The following is a 15,842-nucleotide window of genomic DNA, read 5'->3' on the forward strand; positions in this document are numbered from 1 at the left end:
CCCTCTCGGGTAGATATAAAAGATGCCATATCCACTATTTTGAAAAGCATGGTGTCCTGGCCAAAATTTACCCTCAACCAACATCACTAAAATAGATTGTCTGGTCATTATCAAATGGCTGTTTGTGGGAACTTGCTGTGTGCAAATTGGCTGCTGTGTTTCCTGCATTACAACAGTGACCACACTTCAAAAGTACTTCATTGGCCGTAAAGCACTTTGGGACATCCTAAGGTCGTGAAAGGCACTATACAAAAACAATTTTTTCCTGCTTTTTTGAAACAGGTTCGTTTAGCCCCTCAAGTCTGCTCCAACATTTTAATTAGATCATGGCTGATCTGTACCTCAACTCCATTTACCTGCCTTTTCTGCATATCCTTGCTACCCTTACCTAACAAAAATAATACCTTCTTACTTTGTTTTGTTCTACATATTATCTACCATCCTAGAATAGGCTACAAAGGGCAATATGGCCCTGCTAACAGTACGTCTTCATTTGAGACCAAATCCAAGCTAAATCAGTGCCTGATAAATGCGCGGAGTTTATTCCGCATTCTTAGAGAATCACAGAAATTACACCACAGAAAGAGGATTTTCAAGCCCATTGTGCGGGTTTCATCTACTATGATTCCATTTCCCCATATCTGTTCATCGTTTACAAATACCTACCCACTTCCATTCAAATGTTCCAGTCTCTTTTTCATTAACCACATGTGGTAAAGCATTCCACAACCTACTGAGCACTCCATGTAAAAATATGTTTCGGATATCCATTTTGGAGACTGGTTTTAAAAACTGTGGTGGCTATTCACTTAGAGGAATGATTTAATGCTTTTCCTGGAGGATTACACCCTGTGGCCTTGGAGTAGCTGTGGGACATTCCCCAGCTATTTTACCAAGCTTACACCTGCATCAGGGCCAGATCGATTGCTGTTCAGGAAAGGTGATCTAAGTTTAACTGTATTTCCTCATTAATTTGGGTCTCACGTAAATAGGAACCCACTGTACTCTCTTATACGCATGGTTCCATCTGTGTAAGGGAATTGTATCCTCTTTATATCCACTCAATGGGACCTGGGTGCTTTCCAGAACGAAGCATTGAATGGAAAAGGAATCACAGATTCTGTGTCAGGGAGAATTCCAACCTTATTTGTGAAAGGAACTTTGAGTGAGGTCTCAAGTCCAGTCCATTGTGGGTTTGATGAGGTAAGGTCAGTGTCATAAAGACCCCCACCTGCCAAGAATGAGGCATATTAATTTTGTCATATGAACATTAATTTTAAACTGTTGCTGGAGTGAAGAAATGACTTGTTTTACAAGAGATCACCAGATACTTGGCTGGAGGACATTTGCATACAAAGAGACAGTGCTTGGACAGACAAAGGAATTGCTCACTGATTCAATTAACAGAGATTGGACTAGGCAATGGTGATCCACATCTGGTCGGGGTGGGAGACAGCACTACACCCACCCACCCACCGAGAACTTTGAAATCCACAGACACGGCAGAATGTTTAAACAGGTAGTCACATGACTAACCTGCTGGCCAACTTGGAGTTTGGAATTGTGCTCACAGGACAGTTTGGTCAGATTGCAACTGAACCTGGAACAAGAGAGCTTTTCTCCTGGCTGGCTCTCTCTCGCTTTCTCACAAGCCTCTGGACCCAATGAAGACCCGTAAACCTCAGGAGAGAAAAGACTCCTACATCGAAACAAGTTGAAGCATGCACTAGGCCCCAACGAGCAACATGACTTACCGGCAACCAAAGACTCCACAATGAACTCGAAGGACCGTAAATAACTACCAGATATTGCCTCAAACTTTATCCCTTTATTCTTTTTTACTTTTTCTGTCTCTACCTGCGTGTGTTTATCGCGTATGCACGTTAGTGTGGTCGCGTCGCGTATTCGCAGTCGTTAACCGGATTAGAGTTTAAGATTTAATAAACTTCCATCTTTCTTGTTTAAATCTAAGAAAACCTGTCTAACTGATTTCTTTGCCTTACAATTGGAAAGCAGTGAACAAGGATTCACTGAGGGGGAGCTAAAACAGTGTTTTCAAAATTAAACCCTGTTATGGTTAAACCAGGCAAAGGCTGAGAGGGAACCCCTAGACCCCTAGTTCACCTGGTCGTAACAGAAATTTGTGGGCTAGCATCCTGAATTTGAGCCACAGACAAAGAAGAAATTGGAAGTGGGAAGCCAAATTGATTTCAATACAGGTTCTCTTGTGGTTGTGTCTGCGACTGAAGCTAGTAGCTCCCCAAGCCAGGGTGAAGTAACTTGGGATAAGTTAAAAGCACTGTCTATGGAGGAGTTGAGGAAAATTGCTGAACAGTGTGGGATCACTGTAGTGGCAAGGCTGGGAAGTCTGAACGCCCAAGACTAATGGCCAATCATTTTTCCCTTGAATCTGAAGAAGCAGAAACAGGGTTAGAAGCAGACTCCGACAGGGTATTGTTAGCAAAGATACAATTGGAACAGAGGAAACTTGAATTAGAGGAAAGAGAGACAGACAGAGAGAAAGAGCCTTCCAGAAGGAATGCGAAGAGAGAGAGTGAGATGACTTAACAAGGGGAGACAACAGAGTAACCCCAGTGAAAGCATGGCCAATATGGAGGAGTGTAATTCAGGGTTGGGTACAGAATTGTTAAAACTTTCCCAACTGATCCCAAATTAAATGAGGGAGACGTGGAATCGTATTTTGTGGCTTTTGAAAAACTGGCAAGGCAGTTCAAGTAGCCAGCTGAGGCTTGGACTCTCTTGCTACAAAGCAAGCCAACCAGAAAGGCCCATGAGGTTTATTCCATGTTGCCAGATGAGAGCTCATCAAACTATGAACTGCCAAAAATGCTATCCTTGGGCCATGAGAGTTAGTACCGGAAGCCTATCACCAAAAGTTCAGAACCCTTGAGAAGCAAGCTGATCAAACTTACCTGGAGTTTGAGGGAAATAAGCAGCTGCCTTTTGGCCAGTGGCAGAGAGCTCTTAAAGTGCAGCTCAGCTATGAAAATATCAGAGAAGTAATTTTGCTCAAGGAATTTAAAAACTCTCTCCCACTCTCCATAAAGATTCTTGTAAAGGAACAGAAGGTTCATAGAGCCCGGCAAGCCGCAGTGCTGGCTGATGAGTTTGCTCTCATTTATACGTCAGTTTCCCGGGGGAAAACCTTTCTTAATCACCCCCACAAATCCAAAAAGGACAAAGGATGGGAAGGTGATAGAAGCCCAAGCAGTCCTGGGAAGGAAAGAAAAGCAGGAGACACACGGCCCTCCTCCAGCCAAACAGATGATGTAAGTAGGAGTGAGACCCGGAGACCTGTATGCTTCCATTGTAATAAAGCAGGGCATCTAAGAGCTGACTGCTGGAAACTAAAGGGAAAAACTGTAGGGTTAATCAGGGCACACCCGCTCAGTGAATGAGAAGGAATCCTGGTGGAAAGCACAGAACAAGCTGTGGCTTTAATTGCAGTAAGAGAAAAACCCAGGAAGCTTAATCCTGCAAGTGCAGGAAAATTTAATAGGATTTCTGAAGGTTATCAGGGTTTTGTGTCTGAAGAGAGAGTAAGCCCATACCGCTCAAGTGTGGCAAGCAAGCCCATAGTAATTCTCAGGGATACAGGGGCCACCAGATCCCTTTTACTGGGAAAAGGCCTGCCCTTTCTCCCCAGAGGGTGCAGTAAACACGAGAATGGTATGAATAGTATTGGAGGGTAGTGTATGCCTGTACCTTTACATCGGGTGCACTTGGAGGGCGACCTAGTTTCGGGACCGGTGACCGTAGGGATTGTCCCTAATTTGCCTGTGGACAGGGTTGACCTGCTCCTGGGTAATGATCTGGTGGGGACGAAGGTGGTAGCTTCCTCAGTAGAGAAAGACCACAGGAGGTCAGAGAAACAGGGCAGGAGATGGTCCCCTGCAGTTTCCCTGAATGTAAAGTGAATCAGACCATGACCAAACCAGCTCCCCCAAAGGAGACTGAATTAATACTGCAGGCAGATGACCATGAGGTCAGTCTGTCTGTCTGAGACTTTCTTTGGAAAGTTAGAAGACCTAGGGAATGAGTTAAATGGATCTTCCCTAGCTGAGGCTCTGCGTGCTGACCCAGTTTTGAGAGAGTTAGCACAGCCTGCCCAGTATGAAAGTGAAGCAAAGGGAGTCCCTGATTGCTACTATTTGAAGAATACTGTCGGAGTGGCCACATGTGCCAGGTTGAGGGTAAACCCCAACCTACAGTGAAATCTGCACCCCTAAGTCCTGTATCAGTGTTTGGCAGACCCTCCAGCAGACAACTGGTGAACTGTAAGGGACCCTGCTGAGAACAAAAGAGGATAGGCAGGCACAAGGCTGGCAAAAGGTTAGAAAAGAAAGGGGAAAAAGGGACCATGAGGGCAGATTAAAGGAAGTCCGGGAGGAATCCCTACTGTCTGGTCAGCCAACTCCGAAATATTTGAAAAGTTAGACCCCATATCCTCCTATGTAAATGCAGACACCAGGAGCACCCCATCAGAGCTGACAGCATTTACAAGAACCTGCAGAGACAAAGAAAGTCCTCAAGAGGGCAGAGACACTGTGAGGGTGATGCCTCACCTAGTCAAAGTACCATAGGGAAGTGCAGTAAAACCTGGGCAAATACCTGCAAACAGGAGTGTCCCAGAGGACAAAGGGAAGATTAGCTAAGAATCTACCCCCACAGTCAGGAAGAAAGGGAACTAGCCACCCCATTAGTGAAAAGCCCTTGCATGACTCATCAAAGCAGTGAAAGAGTGTTCAGGGTGCAATCGCCCACTGCCTCCGCCCGGAGCAGAACTCCACCTTAGGGTTAATTAAATCTAACCCTCCCCCTGCTGACCTCAAAAAGAACAAAGACACCCTAGGCAGTCATGGAAATGTGCAAACTGAGAAACTTCCCCAAAAACCACATGTTTATTGGGATGCCAAAAAGGGTAGTTTAAAGCAGCACTGCTACCAAGAAAAGACAGGCTGTAACAACTGTTAGGATTTCTCAATTAATGAGAGATGCATGTGTGTTTGCTTGTACTTATCTTCTCTCCACAATGAACTCAAAGGACTGTAAATAATTACCAGATACTGCCTCAAACTTTTCCCCTTTATTCCTTCTACTTTTCCTGTCTCTATCTGCATGTGTGGTTATCGCGTATGCATGCTAGCTTGGTTGAGCCGCGTATTCGCAGTCGTTAACCGGATTAGAGTTTAAGATTAATAAACTTCCACCTTTCTTGTTTAAATCTAAGAAAACCTGTCTGATTTCTTTGCCTTACAATTGGAAAGAGGTAAACAAGGATTCACTGAGGGGGGAGTTAAAACACTGTGTTTTTAAAATTAAACCCTGTTACGGTTAAACCAGGCAAAGGCTGAGAGGGAAACCCTAGACCCCTATCTCACCTGGTCGTAACAGTCAGCCTTTACCAAACCATCCAAATGGACAGTGATCCAGGTTGGAGTCTTCAATTGACAGGAAAGCACAAAATAAAATGACGGTTAAATGGCTGCATGGAGATCAAGTTTCAGATCCTATGGAGGAGTGATTAACTTGATCTTCTATATTTGCTTCAGTGACATAATTTAAAGACAGAAATATCCATCCTGATAACTGCAGGTTTCAGTCAATTCTCCCAAGAGTACTGGAAGACCTGGAGTAACAGGCAATTGATGGCACCCTCCCTTGTAAAAATAAACTTTGCTCTTCCTCTCCCAAAGATGCAAACTCATGTTGAGGTACAGGTAAGAGTCATTTTCCAAGCAACCATTCTTCATGTGCAAGCTTTAAGAGAGAGCATCAGACTATTCAAGTGTGGGGACATCTCAGCTGAACTGTTGCTATACACACTTTCAAGCTTGTTATAAGAACCTAAGAAATAGGAGCAGGAGTAGACTGCACGGCTCCTCAAGCCTGCTTCGCCATTCAATACGATCATAGCTGATCTTCTGCCTCAACCCTGCTTTCCCGCCTGCTCCCCATATCCCTTGTTTCCCTGAGACACCAAAAATCTGTCCATCTTAGCCTTAAATATATTCAATGATGAGCAGCCACAACCCTCTGGGGTAGATAATTCGAAAGATTCACAACCCTCAGTGAAGAAATATCTCATCTTAGACCTAAATGATCAACCCTTATCCTGAGACTGTGCCCCCTTGTTTCAGATTCCTCAGCTAGGGGAACAACCTCTCAGCGTCTACCCTGTCAAGCTCCTTCAGAATCTTACATGTTTCAATGAGATCACCTCTCATTCTTCTAAACTGCAGAGAAAATAGGCCTAATTTGATCAGCCTCTCATCACAGGACAACCCTCTCATCCTAGGAATTAATCTAGTGATGGACGGTAATCAGTAGGAAACTTTCCTCTAGTGCAGGAACACTGGGAACAATTATAGTTTCTCTACTACCACCTAATTGACATCAGGTAAATCCCCACAGTCGTAGGGTCAAATTAGTGATCTTCCTGTTCTTTAGCTATTTTACACTGGACAGGGAACGTAAAAGTGAGATGAAGGGAAGCTGTAAGGTCCCCAGCCTCTTAAAGTCTGAGGGTGAATCGGTTCCATTTTGTATTATAAAGAAGCAGAATGGTGAGTTGACTAGATACTATTAGCACCTGAACCACAGCCTCTGGTGGATCTATGTCCACTGGTGGATCAGGAATAAGACTCTCCTGCTCTACAGTGAAACCATCACCGCAGAGAGGAATGGCCTCCTCGCCTTAGACAAACAACTTTTTGCAAGATACTTGGTCTCAGACCAAGGTTTCAGAATTAGCCCGTCAAACTATTCTGATCTCCTTAAGAACCAGGGAATCTGAGGAAAGGGCGAAAAATGCAAAGCCACCCCTCTAGGAAATGGCAAAGCCCATTCAGAGATCTGGCTCCGGTCCTGTTTCATGTGACAAAGCTTCAGTTATTGTCTACCATGGAAGCGAAAACTCACTGAAAACAGACTTTTCTCAAGAGGCTTCACCAACACTCCTGAGTGCATCAGCCAGAATATTATCCTTACATCTAGATGCTTAAAGAGCTCCTGGGACCTGCATCAGTGCCAGATCTGCTGTTCAGGCAAGGTGATCTAACCTCAACTGTATTTCCTAATTAACTTGACAAATATTGCTGCATTTATGTAGAACAGGTCAGTTTCTCTGTCACAGGGAATTAGAAGTCTTGCCTGAGCTCTTCACTGCAGCCTATTTTATGTCGCAGTCTGTCCCTTTGGTCCTAAACAAACATTTCAGCCAATCAGCAATTCTTATTATTGCTAGCAGGCAGCAGGTATTATAATCCAATGCCTACCAAGACACTATGCAATTCCTTTCCACAAGTGTGGCAAACAGAAACAGACAGAGTCTTTGGCTTTACTAAAGCTTAAGTGAGTGTTTGCCAATGCAAATGAAAATAAGAGATGTATATGGGACAACTCAACATAATATGCAAAGCATGCATGCTTACCTCGTTTTACCATTTGTGACAGAGTTTTCGCCATCCAAAATTGGCAAACTTCTTGCAACTTCAGTCTAACCTAAAACCAAAACTTGGCAGAGGGACTGTCTGGAAAACCACTAATTCTAATATCACTTAAATGTATGATAGTTTTGTGTTTCTTTTCCCCACAAAATAGAAGGACCCACAAACCCAAAGGTGTTTCATCCTACAGACAAAAAATAGACTAGGATAGGGCAAGACATAAGTTACTTGTGGAATAAATGTGCTCCTGGCAGATTAGTTAAAAACTGAGGATAAAGACTTCGCCTTTTGTCCCAAAGAACAAATATTACCCATCTGTCTTGCTCATTTTTCTGCCTCCCTCTTCTGAAAGTGGCTTCAGCTTCCAGCTCAATGTCGTCAGTCAATCTTCGTGTGACCATCTCGCCTCAGTAGTCATTTTTCATGCCATAGCCTAGACCATGAACATCAGTGGGTGATCCACAGTGAGGCATCATAGCATTGCCCAATCCAATCCTAACCAGTCCAGACATGCACATACTCATCAGCATTAGTCTGAAGTCACTGGCTGACAATTCGGAGTGGGAACCCTGGCTGATTTCTTTTCCCTTCCTATATCACTCCTCCACTGTCACATCTGAGATCAGTTAATTAAGCAATTAGTAGTGACAATAGGTTTTAATTCCAAAGAGGCACAACCCAGATTAAAAATATCTATATTAGAAACATTGCGTATGTGTGCACTTCCTGCCCATGTCATGCCACGATTTTTGACCACATTTTAACATTAAAATCAGTTATAATGGGAACTCCCCACGTAAACAGGTCCTGTTATTGGTTTAGTTGCAGAATGAATCCAACAGGTGAACTATAGTTCATGGCACAACATGAGTTATGCCACCAGAGAATATTTCTTTGCACTGACTCAAGTTAAAATCTCAAACAAGCTCTTTAACTCAAAGGTTAATATGGAAGAACATATGAGAGCAACCCCATGCATTTCAAACCTGATTTCTAATGGAAAGATTTGAAGGTGTTAGCCAATGTTGTAAAACCAGTTGTAGTGAGTCTATTTAAGTGAATGAAAACGTTGAGTTCTCATACCACACTTTATCGGCACTGCTCAAGCCTGAACACTGAAATTAGTCTCCTGCTAAACCTTGTGCAGTTCCTTTTGAGTAAATTCTCGAACGGACTATTTTCAATAATTTTGTGGACAGATAATCAGAACTGCTCTCTCATAGAGTCACAGAATGTTAACAGCACAGAAGGAGGCTATTCAGCCTATTAAGACCATGCTGGTTCTCTGCAAGAGCAATTTTGCTAGTCCTCCCACAGCCCTATAAAGATTTTCTCTTCAGATGCTTACCCAACTCCCTGGCCCTTTCCTGGACTCCTCTGCCTTTTCCTCTAATGTAGCCAGTGACTTGTGTTCTGCACAGAGTGTGTTGGTATCAGAACTGAGCTATTGGTCTCTGCCAATTCTGATTGATTTTGACTGTTTAGCTCAAGGACAGTGAGGTTAATTGTTAGACCCTCAATCACTGTCAAGATGAGAGTACCTGACTCGACAAAGACCAATGACAGTGTGTAGAACCTTGAAGGTCTCCAGGACTTGAGCCTTGATTTACCAATTGGAGTTACTTTAATTGGAAAGTGTTTTTTTCAAAAAGTGCTCTTACAAGTCCAATTTGAAACTCTGTCAGCCTGCCTCATGGCCTCCACTGTTACCCTTATGAACTCCAGCATCTGAAGATGTACAGAACATTATCTCTGAGAGGAACGTATCGTTTTCAAATAAAGCTATCAAAACGCTAATTTGATTTTCAGATCACACGCATGTTGTCTTTACAACAGGCCACCCCAAAGGAACTGGGACTGCAAAAAGACAGGTTAAAGTTTTCAAAAGATAAGCCAATTACTTGGCACCATGGTGACCACTAAAGAATCACCAGATCAAAAGTATGAGCCCATATAGCGCTTCACCCCCTTCCCAACTCCAGCACTCAAACCTTAAATAGAACTATAGCCTCATTAGTGTCATTTCAGTTAGCAACACTTTCTCCGGGTCAGAAGGTTGTGGGTTCATGACTTGACAGTTCAGTGCACTGTTGAGGAAATACTGCACTGTCGGAGGCACAATCTTTCGATCAAGGCATGAAAGCAAGGTCTCGACTGCTTGTTCAGGTGGACATAAAAGGAAAAAAATGACACTTTTCTTAAAAAAAAAAAGCAGGGAAGTTCTCGCTGTGTCTGGCCAACATTTATCTCCCAGTCAACACCAACAATTATCTGGTCATTTATCTATATGTTGTGAGTGGGAATGTATTTCAAAAAGTAATTGATCAGCTATCAAGCACTTTGGGACATGCTGAGGATGTGAAAGGCACTTTATAGATTCAAGCTCTTCATTTCTGCACCAGTTTAGTTTGCGTATTAATACTGTGCTGTTGGCAGCATGTGTTACGAATGCCTGGGCTTCAATCAAGCATGATGATGTTACTTTGCTGTGATCATGTTAGGTCACCATACAGCTGAATTAATATTCTTGATTAAAAGATGCATCTCGTTAGCGTAGGACAACCTGCATGCCTTCAGGTATCAGAGTTTGGTTCTTACCTGTCTGTACCACAGTGTTGGATCCATTCCTGAGTGTTTGCTCGACTCCAGACTGGGTTTTGTTTCACACAACTCCCTCCCAAGGTGGCTCCCCTCAGTCAATTTCATCTTTAGTCCCTCCGCTTGCTGGGATTGCAGCTTGGAGGCATCGTCTGCTTTTGCCATTATGGCATATTTCATAGAGTCTGTTGAGTCCTTGGGTTTGTTAGGCACCGGTTTTGCAAGGTCGGTCAAGCTGGGGGCTTTTGACAGTGTGGCTGAGGCAGGAGACTTCTGCTTCCACTCCTCCCTGTCTCGGTCTTTAATGCTGTGCTCTTGCTTCTTGTCAGCATCATTGGTGGTGTGTTTCCCACGGTTCGGCTCTTGCCGCTGCTTGTGTTGCTCCTCACATAGTTTCTCATATTGCTGCCTATATGCTGGATTTGTACTCATCACGTGACTGTGGTACCCCTGCTCACTGTACCCATACTGGGGCATATACGCATACTGACCATAATAAAGAGGCTGCATGTACATTTGCGGCCTTTGTTGGATCACTGAAGGATGGTGGCCTGCACTGCCCATTTCAATCTTTTTATCGTCCGCACTTTCAACCTTTACCCTCACCTCCACACCCTCCTCATCTATCTCCTTCTTGATTTTGACTGAATGACTGACTGCCCCTGAACTGCTACTGGTACCTCCAGGGCTCGTATGGGCGCAGTTCGGAGAGTAGTAAGTGTCATAGCCCTGGTAGTAAGGAGAGTGAGTTTCCTTATTTAAAGGTGGCTGAGTTCTTGAAGAGGAAGAGGAGGAGGAGGAAAATAATGCTTTCTTGGCACTTTCCTTAGCCATTTGGTCCGGAGATGATGTTTTGACTTTAGCACCATCTCCCTTCCCCTCTCCATCTTCACCTGCATCGGAGATATCAGAATATGCTGGACTATTGGTCTTTACTGAGGAACTGTCGGCCCCATTCTGTGTCACCACATGCAAGGGAGTTATAGGCGTGACTAAGCCAGTGCCTTCTAGCCTGCTGGCTGTGCCTATGGATGGGCTTGGTGCATTGTCAGTAAAGCTGTAGATTTTGTCCGCTTCAGCTTTGATACTTGCCAAGCGACTCTCATGCGACTCAGAAGAACCATTTAAAAGACTCTCACCTTTAGGCGCAGAGTCCGCAACAGAATCTCGGAAAGGACTTTTACCATCCTCAGGCTTTGCTCCTTTCCCCAGTGGCTTGGGGCTTGCTGTCTCCTTGGCATCCTTCTTCTTCTTCTCCTTTTTCTTCTTCTCTTTTAAGGGTGTGAGGGCTGGGTTCACTGTAGACGGCTCCCCCATGACAGTGGGCTTGGGTTGAATGGCTTTGAGCGGGGGGCTCTTGGACATTGCTTGGACCACAGTGCTAGCCAGACCAGGAGCAGGCCCTGGGCCAGATGCAGTAAAAGCAGCAGTGGGGAAACTGTATATCTGTGCTGGCATGGCAGGGACAATGGGCCTGGCTGATTTTGTTTTGAGAGGAATCTTTTCTGATTTCAAACTGCTCGATTTCTTGGCTTTATCCTTTTCCGAGACCAATTTCTTTTCGCTCGAGTCGTCTCCATCGTTGCCAGTATCATCACTTGGGCTGGCAACTGGAGGTCCTTCTTCTGAACAGCCAACATTATACATCCCACCAGACTCAGCATCAACCTCCGAAGGGGCTTTCTTTTTACTAGAGCCTTTTCCGGCACTGAGCTTTGTAGCAGCAGACGGGCTATGGGCCTCCATGTTGCCTTCCCTCCTCCCTTTCGGTGTGACAGAACGAGCAGGGGACATGGAGCCCTTTGACTGACAGAATGTGTGAGAGCTGGAAGAGCCATTGCAGCTACTAGAATCCTGACTCAGTGATGGATGTTGGGTGCAGTCCTCACCATCAGAGTTTTTCTCCTCACTGTCAATGTCTCCCTCAAGCTTACCATCGCTGTCTGTGTGTGCATGGGCCTGGTGGTACCGAAGACCATTAATGTGCTTGTATTTCTTGTTGCAGTTGGGGTGGGGACAGTCAATGAGGACAGGTGATGGACAGTTATGCTCAGGCACAGAAGGCTCAGTTTTCAGCCCCGTGACTGGAGTCGGGGTCGCAGTTCCACGTGAGTTTGAACGCATTCTTTTCCCTCCTTTCGAGTCCTCAGAACTCGAGGTTAAATCTAAGTCTGGGGCGGGTTTATTTTTCCGTTTGTTCCCTGCTGAAGGACTTGCCTTGACGTCTTCGACTGTGTTTGTTGGGGTGCGTCTGTCAGAGGAGTTCTGGCTGCCCCGACGCCCCTTACTACTCGTGCATGCCCGAGTCTTGTTGACAACCTTGCTGTCTGGCACTGCACTGGCCTCAATCACTGGAGTGTTTGTGTTGGGGCGCGCTCGTTTCCCCCTCCCTCGATTGTTTCCTCTCATCTCAAGGTCACTTGTTGGCGATTCGCAAAATCTGGAAAAAGGTAAATAAAAGAAGTCAACTACTGCAGTGAGCTGAACAAGATAGGGGCTGCAGGCTCTTATTAAAAGGATGTTTGGATCTGAGTTTAATGGGTAATTAAAGAAATCAAGTACCTAGTAAAGGGCAGTGCTACTTATGAAACCCAATCACGAGAAAGCAAGGATATTAAAAGATTTAACAACAGATTCCGAGATATTTACTACATGAAAAACACACTGGAAGGGACTATACTGAGCTATGGAGTGGATGTGCATAGAATATGGATTGCAATAGCTATTTCCATTGATAAGGTACCAATCTCAGCCATGATTCCCTGAAGAAATAAGTGAAGACCCACAGGCTTTCTCACAGAGTCGAAGGGAAAAGGAAGACAATCTATTAGAGAAGGGTTATCCTAGGTTTTTGGATACCTTCTAATGGCCTATCATAGAGCAGGGCTTGTACCAGATTGGGGCATTGAGAAATCAAGTGAGAAACAGATGCACTAAATTTCTTAAAAACTCTTCCTTTTAAAAAAAAATAAGGCGATACTTTCTGCCACACACTAAGCGCAGCCAAAGTGACCTGTTTTCACATCTCCCAATGTGGTTCTGATACCAGCACTAGGAAGTGGTAAAGAGCAACTCACGAGCATTCTCCTGATCACCTGTTGCTGCGTGGAAGCACCTGGCTTCTGCATGACACGATCCCACAGCAAACCAGGTGAGATGAGCAGCACTTGGAATAAAGGAGTATGGGTGCCAAGTCATATCTCATCACTCTTTGCTGAGGTGTATTGGTGCTATGTCCTCGTGCCAATTCAAAACTCTTCACTGTTGAGATAATTTCTAAGCTAACAGTCTCAAAATAGGTGAAACTAACTAACACACAAGTTCAAACCAGAATTAAGATGATTAAAAATTAAAATTAGGTACTGAACAAGCATATCAATATCTATGCTCCCAAGCTCAATTAGAGCAGTCTGGGAAAGGGTAACTCCAATTTCAAAGGTTGTGCATAGGTCAACTATTTAGAACAGAGAACAGTACAGCACAGTACAGGCCCTTCGGTCCACGATGTTGTGCTGAACCTTTAACCTACTCTAAGATCAAACTAACTACCTACCCTTCATTCTACTATCATCCATGTACCTATCCAAGAGTCGCTTAAATGCTCCTAATGTATCTGCTTCTACTACCACCGTTGGCAGCGCATTCCACGCACCCAACACTCTCTATGTAAAGAACCTACCTCTGACATCTCCCCTAAACCTTCCTCCAATCACCTTAAAATTATGCCCCCTGGTGATAGCCCTTTCCACCCTGGGAAAAAGTCTCTGACTATCCACTCTATCTATGCCTCTCATCATCTTGTACCCCTCTATCAAGTCACCTCTCATCCTTCTTCGCTCCAATGAGAAAAGCCCAAGCTCCCTCAATCTTTTTTCGTAGGACATGCCCTCCAGTCCAGGCGGCATCCTGGTAAATCTCCTCTGCACCCTCTCTAAAGCTTCCACATCCTTCCTATAATGAGGCGACCAGAACTGAACACAATATTCCAAGTGTGGTCGAACCAGGGCCTTATAGAGCTGCAGCATAACCTCGCGTCTCTTAAACTCAATCCCCCTGTTAAGGAAAGCCAACACACCATACGCCTTCTTAACAACCCGATCAACTTGGGTGGCAACTTGGAGCGATCTATGGACATGGACCCCAATATCCCTCTGTTCCTCCACACTACCAAGAATCCTGTCTTTAAGCCTGTATTCCGCATTCAAATTCGACCTTCCAAAATGAATCACTTCACACTTTTCCAGGTTGAACTCCATCTGCCACTTCTCAGTCCAGCTCTGCATCCTGTCAATGTCCCATTGCAACCTACAACAGCCTTCCACACTATCCACAACTCCAGCAACCTTCGTGTCATCGGCAAACTTGCTAACCCAGCCTTCCACATCCTCTACCAAGTCATTTATAAAAATCACAAAGAGCAGAGGTCCCAGAACAGATCCTTGTGGAACACCACTGGTCACCGAGCTCCATGCTGAATACTTTCCATCTACTACCACCCTTTGACTTCTATGGGCCAGCCAATTTTGTATCCAGACAGCCAACTTCCCCTGAATCCCATGCCTCCTTACTTTCTGAATGAGCCTACCATGGGGAACCTTATCAAACGCCTTGCCAAAATCCATATACACCACATCCACTGCTCTTCCTTCATCAATGTGTTTTGTCACATCTTCAAAGAATTCAATAAGGCTTGTGAGGCATGACCTGCCCCTTACAAAGCCATGCTGACTGTCTCTAATCAAACCATGCTTTTCCAAATAATTATAAATCCTGTCTCTCAGAATCCTCTCCAATGATTTGCCCACTACCGACGTAAGACTGACTGGTCTATAATTCCCAGGGTTATCCCTATTCCCTTTCTTGAACAAGGGAACAACATTTGCCACCCTCCAATCATCCGGTACTACTCCAGTGGACAGTGAAGACACAAAGATCATCGCCAAAGGCGCAGCAATCTCTTCCCTCGCTTCCCGTAATATCCTTGGGTATATCCCGTCTGGCCCTGGGGATTTATCTGTCCTCATATCATTCAAAATTTCCAGCACATCCTCCCTCTTAACCTCAACCTGTTCGAGCATATCAGCCTGTTCCACGCTGTCCTCACAAACGACCAGGTCCCTCTCACTAGTGAATACTGAAGCAAAGTATTCATTTAGGACCTCCCCTACCTCCTCCGACTCCAGGCACAAGTTCCCTCCACTATCCCTGATCGGCCCTACCCTCACTCTGGCCATCCTCTTGCTCCTCACATAAGTGTAGAACGCCTTGGGATTTTCCTTAATCCTACCCGCCAAGACTTTTTCATGTCCCCTTCTAGCTCTCCTAAGTCCATTCTTCAGTTCCTTCCTGGCTACCTTGTAACCCTCTAGAGCCCTGTCTGATCCTTGCTTCCTCAACCTTAAGTAAGCTTCCTTCTTCCTCTTGACTAGCTGTTCCACATCTCTTGTCATCCAAGGTTCCTTCACCCTACCATTCATTCCCTGCCTCATCGGGACAAACCTATCCAGCAGTCGCAGCTAGTGCTCCCTAAACAACCTCCACATTTCTGTCGTGCATTTCCCTGAGAACATCTGTTCCCAATTTATGCTCCCCAGTTCCTGCCTAATAGCATTGTAATTCCCCCTCCCCCAATTAAATATTTTCCCTTCCCGTCTGCTCCTGTCCCTCTCCATGACTTGGTCAGGGAGTTGTGATCACTATCACCGAAATGCTCTCCCACCGAGAGATCTGCCACCTGGCCTGGTTCGTTGCCAAGCACCAAGTCCAACATAGTCT

At 44.8% G+C, this 15,842-nt stretch overlaps 1 protein-coding gene across 8 annotated transcripts in view; it reads right to left on the reverse strand.

The window, feature by feature from the left end:
* The window catches only part of LOC137350609 (zinc finger protein 609-like), a 209,871-nt gene that overhangs the window by 19,348 nt on the left and 174,681 nt on the right, over positions 1-15,842 (reverse strand). For all 8 annotated transcript variants that reach the window (XM_068015340.1, XM_068015338.1, XM_068015336.1 and 5 more), the window contains one exon: positions 10,068-12,507. In XM_068015340.1, coding sequence (XP_067871441.1) covers positions 10,068-12,507 — 2,440 coding nt within the window. The remainder of the gene's footprint in view (positions 1-10,067; positions 12,508-15,842) is intronic.

This window comes from Heterodontus francisci, chromosome 35 (assembly GCF_036365525.1).
Source record: "Heterodontus francisci isolate sHetFra1 chromosome 35, sHetFra1.hap1, whole genome shotgun sequence".
NCBI classification, from domain to species: Eukaryota; Metazoa; Chordata; class Chondrichthyes; order Heterodontiformes; family Heterodontidae; genus Heterodontus; species Heterodontus francisci.